The sequence below is a fragment of the Calliphora vicina genome, chromosome 4, assembly GCF_958450345.1.
Source record: "Calliphora vicina chromosome 4, idCalVici1.1, whole genome shotgun sequence".
Lineage (NCBI taxonomy): Eukaryota > Metazoa > Arthropoda > Insecta > Diptera > Calliphoridae > Calliphora > Calliphora vicina.
Window position 1 is genome coordinate 83,361,718 of NC_088783.1, and position 15,257 is coordinate 83,376,974.

Sequence of the window (15,257 nt, forward strand, 5' to 3'; positions counted from 1 at the left end):
TCTTTAATTCAGGTAACCTATGTATAAAAAAACTATATATTTGAAATATGAAGAAAAGAATGCACAACAAAAGAAAAAATTTATGCCATTTTTAATTGAAGTTAACATATTTTCAGATGAAGTAGAGAAGCATATAATGCAAACAATAAATTTTGTATACCCTACACCACCATATGGGGTAGTGTACAATGGGTTTGTGCAGATGTTTGTAACGTCCACAAATATTAGTCTAACACCCACCATAATTTGGTACATATATTTTTTTCGGCCCAAGGACGAAGCCTATTGAAACTGGCTGACATCCCTCCATTATTCCACCTATCCATCCATTATTCCACCTAGAAAAATGATAAAGGCAAATGAGACCCTTGCCAAAGTTTCGTTGCAATCTATTTTACTGCATATTGCTGAATGAATTGTTGAAATGCAATGGAAGCGGTGAAGACGAATTTTCCGACTTAATATAAAACTCTTGATATTTCAGATCCATCAATTTTAAATTGGCGCTTACAAAAGCGGAAACGTTCCAAACTTCCACCTGAAGTAATTGAATTATTATGTTGCAGTGAACCCATGGAAGAATTTCACCTTAGCCACCAAGACGATGAAATTAATGAAAGTGAAGAGGACCTTTTTGATATAAATTTACAAAATGAATTAGATTTAAGCAATTACTAAATGTTTTAGTATAATTAAAATAAATGAATGAATACAATAATTTCTTACAGAGCAGTTAAGAAATTATCCCGTAGCTATACTGCAACAATAAAACCACTCAAGAATAACAATGGCGATCTGATTACCTCTGTGGTTTTATGGGAAGAGTTTTACTCTGATATGCTTGCACCTCGTAGTGTCAATGCGCAATTAATATGCAATTGTATATCACACAACGAAAACTTCAACATCGAAACAACATGCCCTATTTTATCCGAGGTCGTTAGTGCAATAAGTTCTCTTAAGAACAGGAAATCACCTGGATTAGATGGTATATCGCCCAAACTCTTGAAAGCGGATCCACAGAGTAGTGCACAAATCATCTTTCCCCTCATCGCAGACTTCTGGGAAACTGAGTCACTACCCAGTGAACTTAAAGAAGTAGTTATTTTCAAAATACCGAAAAAAGGCGACCTCAAGGATCGAAACAATTGGCGAGGAATAACACTACTTAGCATGATCAATAAGATAATAGCTCATATTATCACCAAATGAATCTCTGACGTAGTAACACCGACACTTAGAAATGAACAGGCTGGCTTTAGGCCTCATAAATCTTGTATTGATCATATCAATAGCCTGAGGGTTATAACGGAGCAATCTGTTGAATGGCGATCGCCACTATATCTTTGTTTTGTCTATTTTGAGAAAGCATTTAACACACTGGATCACAATGTCATATGGAGTGCGCTAATATGTAAAGGTGTTCCAGCGAAACTCATTTCTCTTATAAAGTGCCTGTATGATGATGCAACTTGCCGTATCCTGCTTGAAAGGAAATTAGGCAAACAAATTTCAGTAGGTATTGGAGTGCGCCAAGGTTGTGTATTATCGCCACTTCTCTTCAACATTGTTCTTGATTCCATCAAGGCTAGGACAATGCAGAATGGCAATTGTATAAGATGGGGTCTGAATGGAAGCTTAAGCGACCTAGATTATGACACACAGCTTCAACGATATGACAGCCAAGCTGCAGAAACTAACACATATTACGGAAGAAGCTGGTCTGCGATAAATGTTAGCAAAACAAATACATTACGTGTTAATGAATTGTGGCATGAAAAATTCTTCATTAAAAACCATCAACTGGACGATGTTGACTCCTTCAGCTACTTGGGTAGCATAATAACAAAGACTGGTGGCTCTAAGTAGGACATTGAGAACCGCGTCACAAAAGCCAAACAATCATTTGGTATGCTGAAATCCGTCTGGAGTTCTCGAATTCTTTCTCGCCGATTGAAGCTTAAATATTCAACACCAACGTGGAGTCAATCTTTCTCTATGGTTATGAAACATGGAATGCTGCACCTCGATATATCCATAAGCTGCAAGTGTTTGTGAACCAATGCCTCCGCAGAATCATTCGAATCTTCTGGCCAAATGTTATCACGAATGTCAGTTTGTGAACCCAAACTAATCAACTGCCACTTGCAACGGAAATGAGGAAATGCAAGTGGAACTGGATCGGCCACATTCTACGTAGACCAGCTAACGACATCACCAGAAACGCCATGGACTTGAATCCTTAGGGCAACCGTAGAATTGGAAGACCAGCACACACATGGAGGCGACAAATTGACATCGAAGTTGCTGCCATGTACAAAAGTTGGGGAAAAATTAAGCTACTTGCCCATGATAAATCACGTTGGAACGTGTTTGTTGAGGCCCCATGCTCCTTATAGGAACGATGGGAACGTATAATATATATAAAAGCTTTCAGTTGTCCATTGATCGTAAGTATGGCAACGCTGTTTGCTGCGACCGTATATTCGAATTCGAATATTCAGTTAAAGAACATTGTAGAAAGTACACCACAGATGGCGTATGTATTAGAAAGCTGTAGAATATACGAGCTTTGACAGTTAAAGAGCAATCTAGAGTGCAGATGGCAGTGTTATAAATAGTGGCAGAGGTTGCAGTCGTTAGTGAGTTTATCAGAGACGCTTTTCGTATAAACATCAACTGAGTGCCTTAAAGTGTGCTGTGTTTTTCAAGTAAATTCGTGTACATTATAAAGTATGTCTGTATTTCTGCGAATTTATAAACGTGTATAAAAAACATTGAGTGACTATTTAATTCTGTTCTTGTACATTTTAAATAAATAATACATTTTAAAACTACTAAACGGCTTTTATTTGCAATCAAAAGTATCCGGTATATTTAAACGAAATAAACAAACGCTTTGAAAAGGTTAAAACGTAACAATATTTTGGTCATTTGACACGCATGTGCTCTCTGTAGTGCGGAGAGAAGACAATTGGTTACTTTATAGATCCCAAGTAATCCAGCGTGAAGACAATTGCCACTTAAGTGTCTCTAAGTAGAGTGTAGTCACTTTAAACGTTTTGTGAGTAATTCGTACAAACTGGTTTTATACAAATTGTATAATTCTCATACAGTTTATGTTTAAGTATCCCATGATATCCCATGTAACATAGCATGAAGTCAATAGTCACTTTAGTGTCTCTTAGTAACCTATGGTGAAGTCACTTCAAACTTTTTTTGTACTGCACTTTATTTTACCCACCAGAAACAATATATTGGAGAGTTGTCGGAGTAAGGTTTGTTTACAAGTTTATTGGACGGTCTATGATATGGTACATATTGAATTAACTGGTTAGGTAGCTAGCAAGGTAACTGACGATATGTAAATAGTATGTGAATCCAATGCGTTGTATACTTTCGATCAGCAATTATACAGTCTCATTGTAATCAAAGGTCACCCCCTGCTTAGGGCATGCACGTGTTAAAAAAACTAGCCACGTAGCTATTGAAGTAACTAGTTCCCACCCTAAGTGATTGGTAAAATCACTAGTTCGGGGCTGTTTCCTAGAACTGCTGGGGATACATTGACTACTTGCTTAACTGCTGGGTATGTTTTCTAATACACACACGTTTATAATGTACACGAATTCACTGGAAAATACAGCACACTTTAAAGCACACAGTTGATGTTTATTTACACAGCGTCTATCATGGACTCACTGACGACTGCAACCTCTGCCACTATTTATACACACGCCATCTTTTGTGAACCTTCTACAATGATCTAACGGACAACTACTATATTCGAATTCTAGAGCTTTCTATTATGGAATATCTGGTGAAGTATAATTGTGAAAACCGCAAAACTATGAGGGATTTACTTCGATACGATTGTGAGCAGCTTAGCTGCAAATGGTAACAATATTTTGGTCATTTGACACGCATGTGCTCTCTGTAGTGCGGAGAGAAGACAATTGGTTACTTTATAGATCCCAAGTAATCCAGCGTGAAGACAATTGCCACTTAAGTGTCTCTAAGTAGAGTGTAGTCACTTTAAACGTTTTGTGAGTAATTCGTACAAACTGGTTTTATACAAATTGTATAATTCTCATACAGTTTATGTTTAAGTATCCCATGATATCCCATGTAACATAGCATGAAGTCAATAGTCACTTTAGTGTCTCTTAGTAACCTATGGTGAAGTCACTTCAAACTTTTTTTGTACTGCACTTTATTTTACCCACCAGAAACAATATATTGGAGAGTTGTCGGAGTAAGGTTTGTTTACAAGTTTATTGGACGGTCTATGATATGGTACATATTGAATTAACTGGTTAGGTAGCTAGCAAGGTAACTGACGATATGTAAATAGTATGTGAATCCAATGCGTTGTATACTTTCGATCAGCAATTATACAGTCTCATTGTAATCAAAGGTCACCCCCTGCTTAGGGCATGCACGTGTTAAAAAAACTAGCCACGTAGCTATTGAAGTAACTAGTTCCCACCCTAAGTGATTGGTAAAATCACTAGTTCGGGGCTGTTTCCTAGAACTGCTGGGGATACATTGACTACTTGCTTAACTGCTGGGTATGTTTTCTAATACACACACGTTTATAATGTACACGAATTCACTGGAAAATACAGCACACTTTAAAGCACACAGTTGATGTTTATTTACACAGCGTCTATCATGGACTCACTGACGACTGCAACCTCTGCCACTATTTATACACACGCCATCTTTTGTGAACCTTCTACAATGATCTAACGGACAACTACTATATTCGAATTCTAGAGCTTTCTATTATGGAATATCTGGTGAAGTATAATTGTGAAAACCGCAAAACTATGAGGGATTTACTTCGATACGATTGTGAGCAGCTTAGCTGCAAATGGGCATGATTGGATAAATGGGTGTGGCACCACCCATACAAAGTAAATTGTTATTTTCGAATATTTACAGAACTATAATTGTGACAGCCATGAAACTTTATACGAACCAATTTCTTATGAGTGCACGAAGTCTTAACAAAAATGGGACGCAATAGGGGCTGTGGCACCTCTCATACAAAATAAATAGTTATTTTCGAATATCTGGTGAACTATAATTTTGTCTTAAAATTTTGCCCGATTATCATGCTTATTATTCTACATAGTTTGGTTAAAAATGGGTGGTATTATATTAGTGGACGTGGCACCTCCCAAACAATGTAAATTGTTAATTTAGAATATCTAAAGAACTATAACCGTAAAATTATTTAAACTTTGTTTGAATCAATTTCATATCACTGTACGCAGTTTGGCTGAAAATGGGCGGGATTGTATTAGTGGACATGGTACCTATCATACAAGGTAAATAGTTATTTTCGAATATCTGGAGTACTATATCACGGCATGAAGTTTAGCCAAAAATGGGAAGGATCGGAATAGGGGGTGAGTCACCTCTCATACAAAGTAAATATCTATTTAAATATCATGAGAACTATAATTGCGAGATTCTTCAAACTTTGTCCGAATAGCTTATCATTTTACATAGTTTGGCTGGAAATGGGAAATTCGATAAGTGTGTGTTGCACCTATCGTACAAAGTAAATAGTTATTTTCTAATATCTAGAGTACTATAATTGAGAAAGTCTTCAAACTTTACCCAATTTAATGTCTTATCACTAAATGAGGATTAACCAAAAATTGGAGGGAACGGAACAGGGGTGAGTTACTTACCATACAAAGAAAGTAGTTATTTCTTCATTATTCAAAAAATATTAATTTAATTTTTTATAAAATCCTTTCACATTTTAATTATTTTACTACGATAGGTGTAGCGAAGCGCAACGGGTTAAGCTAGTATATTATAAATGCTTTGTAACTTTGTTTGTTTGTTCCGCAATCATGCCTAAATGGCTGAAAACGTCAATAGGCTATATTGGACCAGAAAGGGTCCAATTTTGGTAAAATTGGTACCTTTAGTTCTTAAACAATCAAACTAAACGGCTGAACAGATTTGATTGAAATTTGGAACATTTTAATAAATCCGTACTTGGAATTAGTTAAAGTTCAGTGGCAATTAGCCATTTATTATTAACAATTTATGATTGACAAACTAAAATTTAGTACTTTTGTTCTAAAGCCGCAGCATTTATTCTTAAAAATTCAGACAAATTGCTTTGTTAATAGAGAAACTGTTTATTTTAGAGTGAAAAAGTTACAAGAGATTAAACACATCTTGTGTATACATATGTACATGGAATATGTCCATATAGAATTTTGAATAATGCCAAATCTATTATATGAAACCAACGCAAATATTAAAATAACTCGAAATGAATAATGATTGAGTGGTATACACAATTTATTAATACTTATATAACACCTTAATTTACATTCATATGTATCAGTTTAATTTAATGCAACCGCTTCTAATCTTCTTCTTGCCTCCTTATACGCCAGCATAATGTCATCCAAAGTCATACCACTTGTGCGACTCAAACAAGGATTTAACAGTTCACAGTTGCGTTGTGTCAACATTTGACAGGATAAACTCAGTTGACCGGAATTTTGCATGCGTCCACCATACCGACAATGAAAATTAGGCGCAGCCTCTGCCTCTTTATCCTCGGAAAGTTCACAAACAAAGCGCTCATAGTTAAATTTTCGGCGGCCTCCAATAAAGTAACGATTAATGGATTCTAAAAGCGTTTCAACGGGACGAATACAATTTAGTTTGATGGTACCATGACAGGGTTCCAAAACGTTAAGGTAGTAGTGAGCAAAGCCTTCGACACGTTCTCGTTCCCATGAATCAATCGATATGACTTCGAAAAATATACGCAAATGTTGAGAAGGATCAAATTGCTCTTCACACAGTAAAGTAATTTGCCAAGTTAAACCAATGTGTACGGAAGAGTTAGCTGCACAATTTGCTGCAGTATGTGACGTGGCATCTATTAGACCCTCTTCCAGAATTGTGTTTTCGGGAAGTTGTACATGATAACGAACATGGACATTGTCATACTCAAAACCGGTAACATCATTAATGGTAAAGAGTATGGCACATCTTTGAGTTCTTTTCGGAGGCATGGCAAATTTATTCCCAAGTTCATCTTCTATACGCCAATGTGTTGAAAGTACAGGTAGATATAGAAACTGTTCTTGCTCGGTTGGTAGTGAAAGTGCTTTAGACGAAGCATCTTCAATGCCATACGAATACAGGTGTCGGTAATCACTATTAATCTCTATAAAATAAGGCTTATTTTGCAAATCCGTAAAATCTGGATATATGTAAAGAAGTTTATCCCTATTGAACCATCTTAGGACAACCAATTGAGTATCCGATTTAAGAGCTGCATAAACAAACATCTGTTCAAAAGGTTCATCCACATGTTGTTTCATTTTTCCGCTCATGTTCTTATCTAGCTCGTTGGTTGGCAAGAAATTATCTTCGTGCACATACGTGAATATAAAATTTCCCTTGATATTTGCATCTTCACTCTCCGTTTTGGCCTGTTTACGGTGACGTTTCTTTTTTGTTTGTTTTTTATTTCGATCCTTTTCTTTTAACATTTCATGGTACTTTTTCTGTTGTTCACTGGTACAGTTTTTCAGATCACTGTACAATTCGCATTCGCTTGCACTGAATAGTTTTTGTTGCCATTTGAGGAGCACAGTTTTACTATCATCTGGTACAGAATTTTCATTTGTAGTTCTTGAGATGAACAATTCGTTATTGATGTGTTCTGGCACATTGTACTTTGGTAGCGTGAGTAGTGTATTTATGGAACGAAAATGTATTTTGAATTGCAAGTTATTGATATTGTCCTTAATAAAATAAATGCCAGAATGTTTTGGCAAAGAATGTAACATGTCTTTAGTTTTAATGTTATAATTAGGTTGTAATTCTATGTTTTACATTCGGATATTATTTATTTATATTTTGACATGTATACAAAACGGTTGCCACAGTAACGGTAATTTTTACTATTGTGAATGAACACTAGTGTCAAATATTGACACAATGTTGTACGAAATATGCGCAATACATACAGTGAGTGACAATATTATGGAAACCATAGAGAATTATACATAGAGACGAGACACTCCGATTTGTCAAGCAAAAATACAACAAATCATGACACGACTCAGAAAATAAATATTTAATTATAAAATTCTTGTAACGTCAAACAAAAGGAAATATGAAAAAAAATCAAAGTCTTTTTACCAAGTATGTAAAATGTATTTATAGAATGTGTTATACTTAAGTATAACACATTCTATAAATACATACATAAATTGTTTCGCAGATACTATGAATTCATAGTATCTGCGAAACAATTAAAACTTTTAAACTTCTTCAAGAAAAAATAAAATTTAAGACAACGATGTAAAAAGTATCATGTTTTACAGTTATTTCAATATTTATTTTATTTTGATATCCTTTTGTCGCACAATTTAAAAACCAAAATATAAACGATTTAATGCTGGGGCTAATTACGGCAGTCAAACACGATCGAATTCTTATAAGAACGTGCGATTTTTTTTTTATTTTTGGGATTCTCTTATTCGTTATCGAAAAAAATGTATAGAAAACTCTATCACAAAAGAGTGGTGGTATATTAATTTTGTCATTCCGTTTGTAACATATCGAAGTATTGGTGTAGAACCAAAAAGTATATATCGTCATATAAAATCAAAAAAACCGTAAGTTACATTTTAAAAAATTTACAGGAGTAGCAAAAAACTTCTTAAAATGAAAACTAAACAAAACTTTTTCAAAATTTGTTTTAGGTTATGGTTGGTTTTTATTATAAAATTTATATTTAAAGAAAAACTTCCAATTTTTCTATTATTTGTAGAGATATGAAACTTACGCCTTTGAAGATTAGTTTTCTGAAACCGAAAAAGGCGTAAGTCGCATTAAAAAAATGGTTATAGGTAATTTTATAATAGGAGGCAATTGCGTTTGTTTGGTGAATCAATTTGCTGCTTGCATATCCATGCACAATAATTATCACAACCCAAACTTGGCATTTTCAACATCGTTTTTTTCCTTTTCTTCTTTCTAACCTATGACTGTAATATTGATCCTGGGTTGTGTTTTTTGCTTCGTATGATACACAAGTATCACATATATCATTCTTTTTGAAAATAAAGTTTATTGGTGTATTGTCTTCGGCAATGAGATTCAATTTTTTTCGCTTCTCGTATTTTTTATAATTTATCGAAGTTTTTATTTACGCCAGTACTATATCAGATTGTGTGTTATTCTAAATTTTTTCATCTACCCAATTTCTTACCATTTTTTCAATTATTCCAACAGTTGACATAAACATTTTCTGGCAAACTTGGACATGTGTTAGCTTTGAAATAATAACGTTTAGATATCAACCGCCGTGAAAATATTTTACGATTTCGTGTTTTTTCAAAAACTTCCACTTGACTTGAAAATTTCTTGTCGAATATTTTCAGCAAAGTGGGAGCAATTAATATTTAGACATCTTAACCCCTTTTTTCGAGAATTTTTTCATACACAATTCCTTTATTCGGTAATTGTCATTTCTTTTTTATTCACTGACTTTTTAAATTAGCTTACATTTATAACCAAAGTATAACAAGTAGTCCAACTCTTTGACAGCAGTACCTAACTCTGTACATGTGTTAGTAAAAAAGTACCTAACTCTAAACATGTGTGAGTAACAAAATTACACATGTGTTGGTAACTTTTAAATTCTCGCCAGGCAACAGAGTTCTATAAAACTGTTTTAAATTTTAATTTGTATGAATTGTCAATACCAAAAATTTTAACTCTGTCCTATAGTTTAAATTCTACAATAACAAAAAATTGCATGTCAAAACTTCCAAATATATTTTTTTCTTGATTTGTGCAAAATAGAAACTTTTTAACAATGAAGGTGTGCTAAAAGTGTTTTAAACAAATATAAAATAATATGTGTTAAAGTAATAATGTGTAAAAAAAACGATTGGTCAATTCACAAGGTCTCTTATCATGTCATATTGTCATAATGTCCTAATATTTCACAATGGTTTTTATTGTTTTTAAAGCAAAAAATGTCCAAAAATAATACTACTCTGTATGCTATGTTTACTGTGTTATCTTAACCAACAAGCAGAGACATGCGCCGAATTCCTAAGAGTTGGTTAAGCCGAGCTGCCGAGTCGTGATATATTAGGACATTATGACAATATGACTGATAAGAGACCTTGTGAATTGACCAGATATATCAAAAATTAAAAGTTAAAATTTCAAGACATTTCATTTGTTTACATTTCTCTGAACTCACACGGTACCCGTATATGTGAGAGAGTAATTTCAAAAAATTGAGAGTTGGACTACTTGGTATACTTTGCTTTCAGTGTTGCCAGACAAAGTTTACCTCATGTCCCCAATTTGAAAGTCGATGTCCCCAAAAAATCCCCATTTCAAAATTTAAATCCCCAAGTTTGTACCCGTAAGTTTATATGTATTTTTAAAAAACAAAATTAAAAAAAAAAACTTATATTATATTGTTAATACAAAATTTTACTATTGTCCGTTTTACAAAAAGTTGATTCATCGATTTTGGAACAACTTGTTTAGAAGATATTATTTTTTAGGACTCCTTGAGAAATCAAGAGTTTTTAATATTCGATTTTTAAAATGTAGGGGTTTGAATTTTTTATCCCAAAAAATTATGTTTTTTTAAAAAATGTAAATTCAGTTCACCTTTTAGTACATAATTAAGATTCGAATTTAGAACTTTAACTTAATTTGCAATACAATTGATATATAAGATGGATACTATATTCGATTATAGCCATGTCCGTCTGACTGTCTATCTGTAGAAATCAACTTTCCGAAGCCCCCAAATAACTTACATACCCGATTCATACATCAATATCTCCGGAATTCTTCCGGCTCGGTTGCTGTTTAAAATCTAGAAAATCGGTCCAGATATAAGGAAAAAACCAGGACAACCTCTATTTTTGACCTATATCTAGATTACTATGACCATAGTATGTTGGACCCATTGTAGGGTCAAAAACGGAAAAAATATTTTTTAACCCGATTTTTTTTCACCAAATTTTTTTTTACTAAATATTAAAAAAAAATTTTAAAAAAAAATTTAAATTTAAAAAACAATTTGAAAAAAAAAAATTTAAAAAATGTTGCCTCTAAAAAGCCTTTAAGGCGCTGAGGCATAATTTATAATTTGAATTTTTTGTAATGAATAAAGAAAAAACCCTTAAAAAAAATTAAAAAAACTACTTTTAAAAATAAAAATTAATTTTGTTTACTTAAAAATATTTAAAATTTTTATTTTGAAGTATAATTTGTTGAAGGGTATATAAGATTCGGCACAGCCGAGTTTTTCAGTGCTATATAATTTTTCTTATTTAAATGATGATAGAATTATGGTAGCAATACTAAATGTCAAACTAAGTGTTCAACCAAAACAAAAATTTGTACGTTTTACCCAATAAAAAAATTAAAGTTTATTAAAAAATAAAATTATTGGTAAGAAAATGGACAAAGAAGACACCGCATCGGAAGTGGAGTTTTTGCTTTGGAGTTTATGAAACTTAAATAAATTTTAAATAACTAACGTTGGCCATTTAAGTACCATTTAAAAGAGCACTGAAAAACTCATTGAAATAGAACATAAAGATAATTAATATTTAAATACGAATTCAAAAAATAGCTCTTAGAGAATGATTCAGCTTTGTATTTTTAGCAAGAATTTAAAACAATTTAACATCTGTGAACATTTTTTGAAACCTTCTTTTAATTTTTAGATTATCAAAGTAAATTGTGGCCTGGGAGCAAAAAAAGTCTCGAAATGCATATCTAAAATTTTTGTCATTTTCGTCAAATTCTGAAGAAATGTAATTAACATTTTTAATTACCGATACAAGCACTATAAAATTTAAATAAAGCATGTCTAAAAATGTAAAATCCCCAAAAATGCATGTAAATCCCCAAATTTTGTTAATATAATTTAATCAAAAACTTTTTACTAGTTCATCCTATTTTGTATACCGTGTTGTAAAGTGTCGATATATGTAATTGAATTATGTATCTTGATTAGAGTGCTCCAAGATTGTATGGAGGAAAAAAACTTTCTAGGTACAGGCCGTCCCCCCCTCTAGAATTGTTCTATGTATTGTAGAAACACATTATGTAAAATATTAGGATGATAGGATAACGTTAACTGGTGTCGCAACGACGCTGAAGTTTTGAGGTGCATTTACAAGGGGAAAATATGGAATTTTTTCAGTTTTTGTAAAAATTTTGCCATTAAATAATGACTTTTACAATTTAATTTAAAAGAATCGAAATGTGTACGTAATTGTCATTATAATAAGATATAAAAGACAAAAATTGGTCAAAAAATGTTAAAGTTATTAAAAAATCGCCAGGCCATTAACGTGTCTCAGGCGACTAGAACAAGAAATTTATGAACAAAATTAACATATTTTGAGAAATATTAAAATAAAAGCTAATTTTTACTTAAAATATATCCATATTTACTTGTATATGAGTTTTTGTCCTCGTAGGATACCGTTAACCTATTCGCAGCTATGACCAAAAAAATAAAATTTTTTTAACGGCAGTTTCAAAACTCCAAATTAAAATTTTTAAAAATTTTGTTAAACAAATTTCAGAATTTTTTGATCATCACATGGGGATTTATTGACAACATAATAGGGAATAAAAATGTGAAAAAAGTATGTCAATACCTCCTATAGTTTTTCCGTACCTGCGATATACATTTTGCGATTTTCGAGAAAAACTAATTTTTTGGCCATATTTTGGGGAATGACCAGAATTTCCTTACTGTAATGATTTTTAAGTAAAAGCTATTCAGAATAATATAGTCCAGATAATTTTAAATATAGTCTGAAAGTTTTACTAAAATCGGAAAACTTTAACCCTTAAATCGTGAAGGTCAAAGGTCAATTTTTTCAATATTTGGAATTTCTCATGGAAAGATAGCGAAATATTATATATTTTTGGGCCGATTTTGATGAAACTTAAGACAAATATAAAATGAAGTCTAGTATTCACAATAACAGTACACAAATGTAAATTAACCCTTAAGAGTACTTGGGGTCAAAATGAATGTGTTTTTTGTGATTTTAAAAGTTGAGGGTCATTTGGACCCCAAGTGCTATTAAGGGTTAATTTCCATTTTTGTACTGTTATTGTGAATACTAGACTTCATTTTATATTTTTCTTAAGTTTCATCAAAATCGGCCCAAAAATATATAATATTTCGCTATCTTCCCATGAGAAATTCCAAATATTGAAAAAATTGACCTTTGATCTTCACGATTTAAGGGTTAAAGTTTTCCGATTTTAGTAAAACTTTCAGACTATATTTAAAATTACCTGGACTATATTATTCTGAATAGCTTTTACTTAAAAATCATTACAGTAAGGAAATTCTGGTCATTCCCCAAAATATGGCCAAAAAATTAGTTTTTCTCGAAAATCGCAAAATGTCTATCGCAGGTACGGAAAAACTATAGGAGGTATTGACATACTTTTTTCACATTTTTATTCCCTATTATGTTGTCAATAAATCCCCATGTGATGATCAAAAAATTCTGAAATTTGTTTAACAAAAGTTTTAAAAATTTTAAATTGGAGTTTTGAAACTGCCGTTAAAAAAATTTAATTTTTTTTGTCATACCTGCGAATAGGTTAACGGTATCCTACGAGGACAAAAACTCATATACAAGTAAATATGGATATATTTTAAGTAAAAATAAGCTTTTATTTTAATATTTCTCAAAATATGTTAATTTTGTTCATAAATTTCTTGTTCTAGTGGCCTGAGACACGTTAATGGCCTGGCGATTTTTTAATAACTTTAACATTTTTTGACCAATTTTTGTCTTTTATATCTTATTATAATGACAATTACGTACACATTTCGATTCTTTTAAATTAAATTGTAAAAGTCATTATTTAATGGCAAAATTTTTACAAAAACTGAAAAAATTCCATATTTTCCACTTGTAAATGCACCTCAAAACTTCAGCGTCGTTGCGCCACCAGTTAACGTTATCCTATCATCCTAATATTTTACATAATGTGTTTCTACAATACATAGAACAATTCTAGAGGGGGGGACGGTCAAAATTCGCAATTTTATTTTTCTGGAGCACTCTAATCTTGATAATAGAATTATCTTAATTTTATACCATGTACAACTCATTTTTAATTATTCTGCAGCACCCTCAATATATAGCGGACTTTCTCTCAATTTCATACTGAATCTTCATCTTGAACTGAAAAGTATTTTTTAAGGATCAAAAAATAATTTATGTAAAATTTAATTTATTAATTTTACTATCAGTTTCGAAAGAATTATTCGGAATTAATATGTGATTGTAATGATATTCTTTGACAAATAGGATTAAAAGTAAATGTGTTACGTACTCGTTTGTAATCTATAGATTCAGTAAAAATTTCATTTCGTTTTAGAAAAATCAGGAAAAAATTGCTTTTTAACTGCATAATTATTAAAATTGAAACTGTGACCCTCAACCAATATTATTTGTATGACCAGAAATTATTTAAAAATATGACTTGGTAACTCTGAAAACAAAACATAAAAATTAAAGGAAATGCAGTCATTATTTATCTTAAAATAAATTTGTTTACATACACAAATTGATACAAAATGCTTTATAATCTTTTAAGCCAACAAAATGAGTAGATTATTCTTAAACTAAAGCCCCTCATGTTATCGTTACACAAAACCAATCACGTCCAGAATAGTATAGAAACAGCCATTACTAAACATGCAACCGCCACATATGGAGATTTACGTTCGCCAATTCTAGCCAATTTCCAAAAAACACCAAGCAATCTACAATATTCAGTAATAAAACATAGGTTTATAAATAGCTGAGAAAACTTAATATTTCATTCAACACAAACCCGGTCTTATTGCGGTCCATTATACTGGGAAACAGCGAACGCAAGTAGGCACAAGTGCAAATCATTAATAGAATCACTGACAACAAACTTTGGAAATTGAAAATAGCACTCTGAAAGTTGTATATAAATATCAGTATTATCGCATAATAATTAAAACAATAATATTTACCATTTTCTGTTTATTTTTAATGGCCGAATTAAAAAAAAATTATAAAATACTTTGGGGATGACGTGCCCAAGTCGTTTTGTTGTCAAAAATTATTTTAAATAATTCACAATAGATTTTGACATAAGCTAAAAAGTTGTGTTGCCATAATATTAAAATAATT

General features: G+C 32.0%; 2 protein-coding genes across 2 annotated transcripts; both read right to left on the minus strand.

Moving 5' to 3' along the window:
* Window positions 1-6,376: 6,376 nt before the first annotated feature.
* Mks1 (Meckel syndrome, type 1) lies at window positions 6,377-7,864 on the minus strand. The gene has a single exon (XM_065508367.1). It carries the CDS (start codon window positions 7,842-7,844, stop codon window positions 6,381-6,383), a length of 1,464 nt encoding a protein of 487 aa, XP_065364439.1. The 5' UTR covers window positions 7,845-7,864; the 3' UTR covers window positions 6,377-6,380.
* A 6,741-nt stretch (window positions 7,865-14,605) lies between these two features.
* Window positions 14,606-15,172, minus strand: ksh (transmembrane protein 167A-like protein ksh). The gene is made up of 3 exons (XM_065508641.1): window positions 15,098-15,172; window positions 14,929-15,038; window positions 14,606-14,857 (listed from the first exon to the last, which is right to left on the minus strand). Exons 1-3 carry the CDS (start codon window positions 15,098-15,100, stop codon window positions 14,752-14,754), a joined length of 219 nt encoding a protein of 72 aa, XP_065364713.1. The 5' UTR covers window positions 15,101-15,172; the 3' UTR covers window positions 14,606-14,751.
* Between the last annotated feature and the right edge of the window lie 85 nt (window positions 15,173-15,257).

What these genes read in the sequence shown, in the direction of transcription:
- ksh (XM_065508641.1), bottom strand. An exon ending in ATGGACCGCAATAAGACCGG is followed by an intron (nt 14,858 to 14,928) that starts GTTTGTGTTGAA and finishes TGAATATTGTAG; the next exon opens with ATTGCTTGGTGTTTTTTGGA.
- Mks1 (XM_065508367.1), bottom strand. Translation starts at nt 7,844, where the DNA reads ATGTTACATTCTTTGCCAAAACATTCTGGCATTTATTTTATTAAGGAC.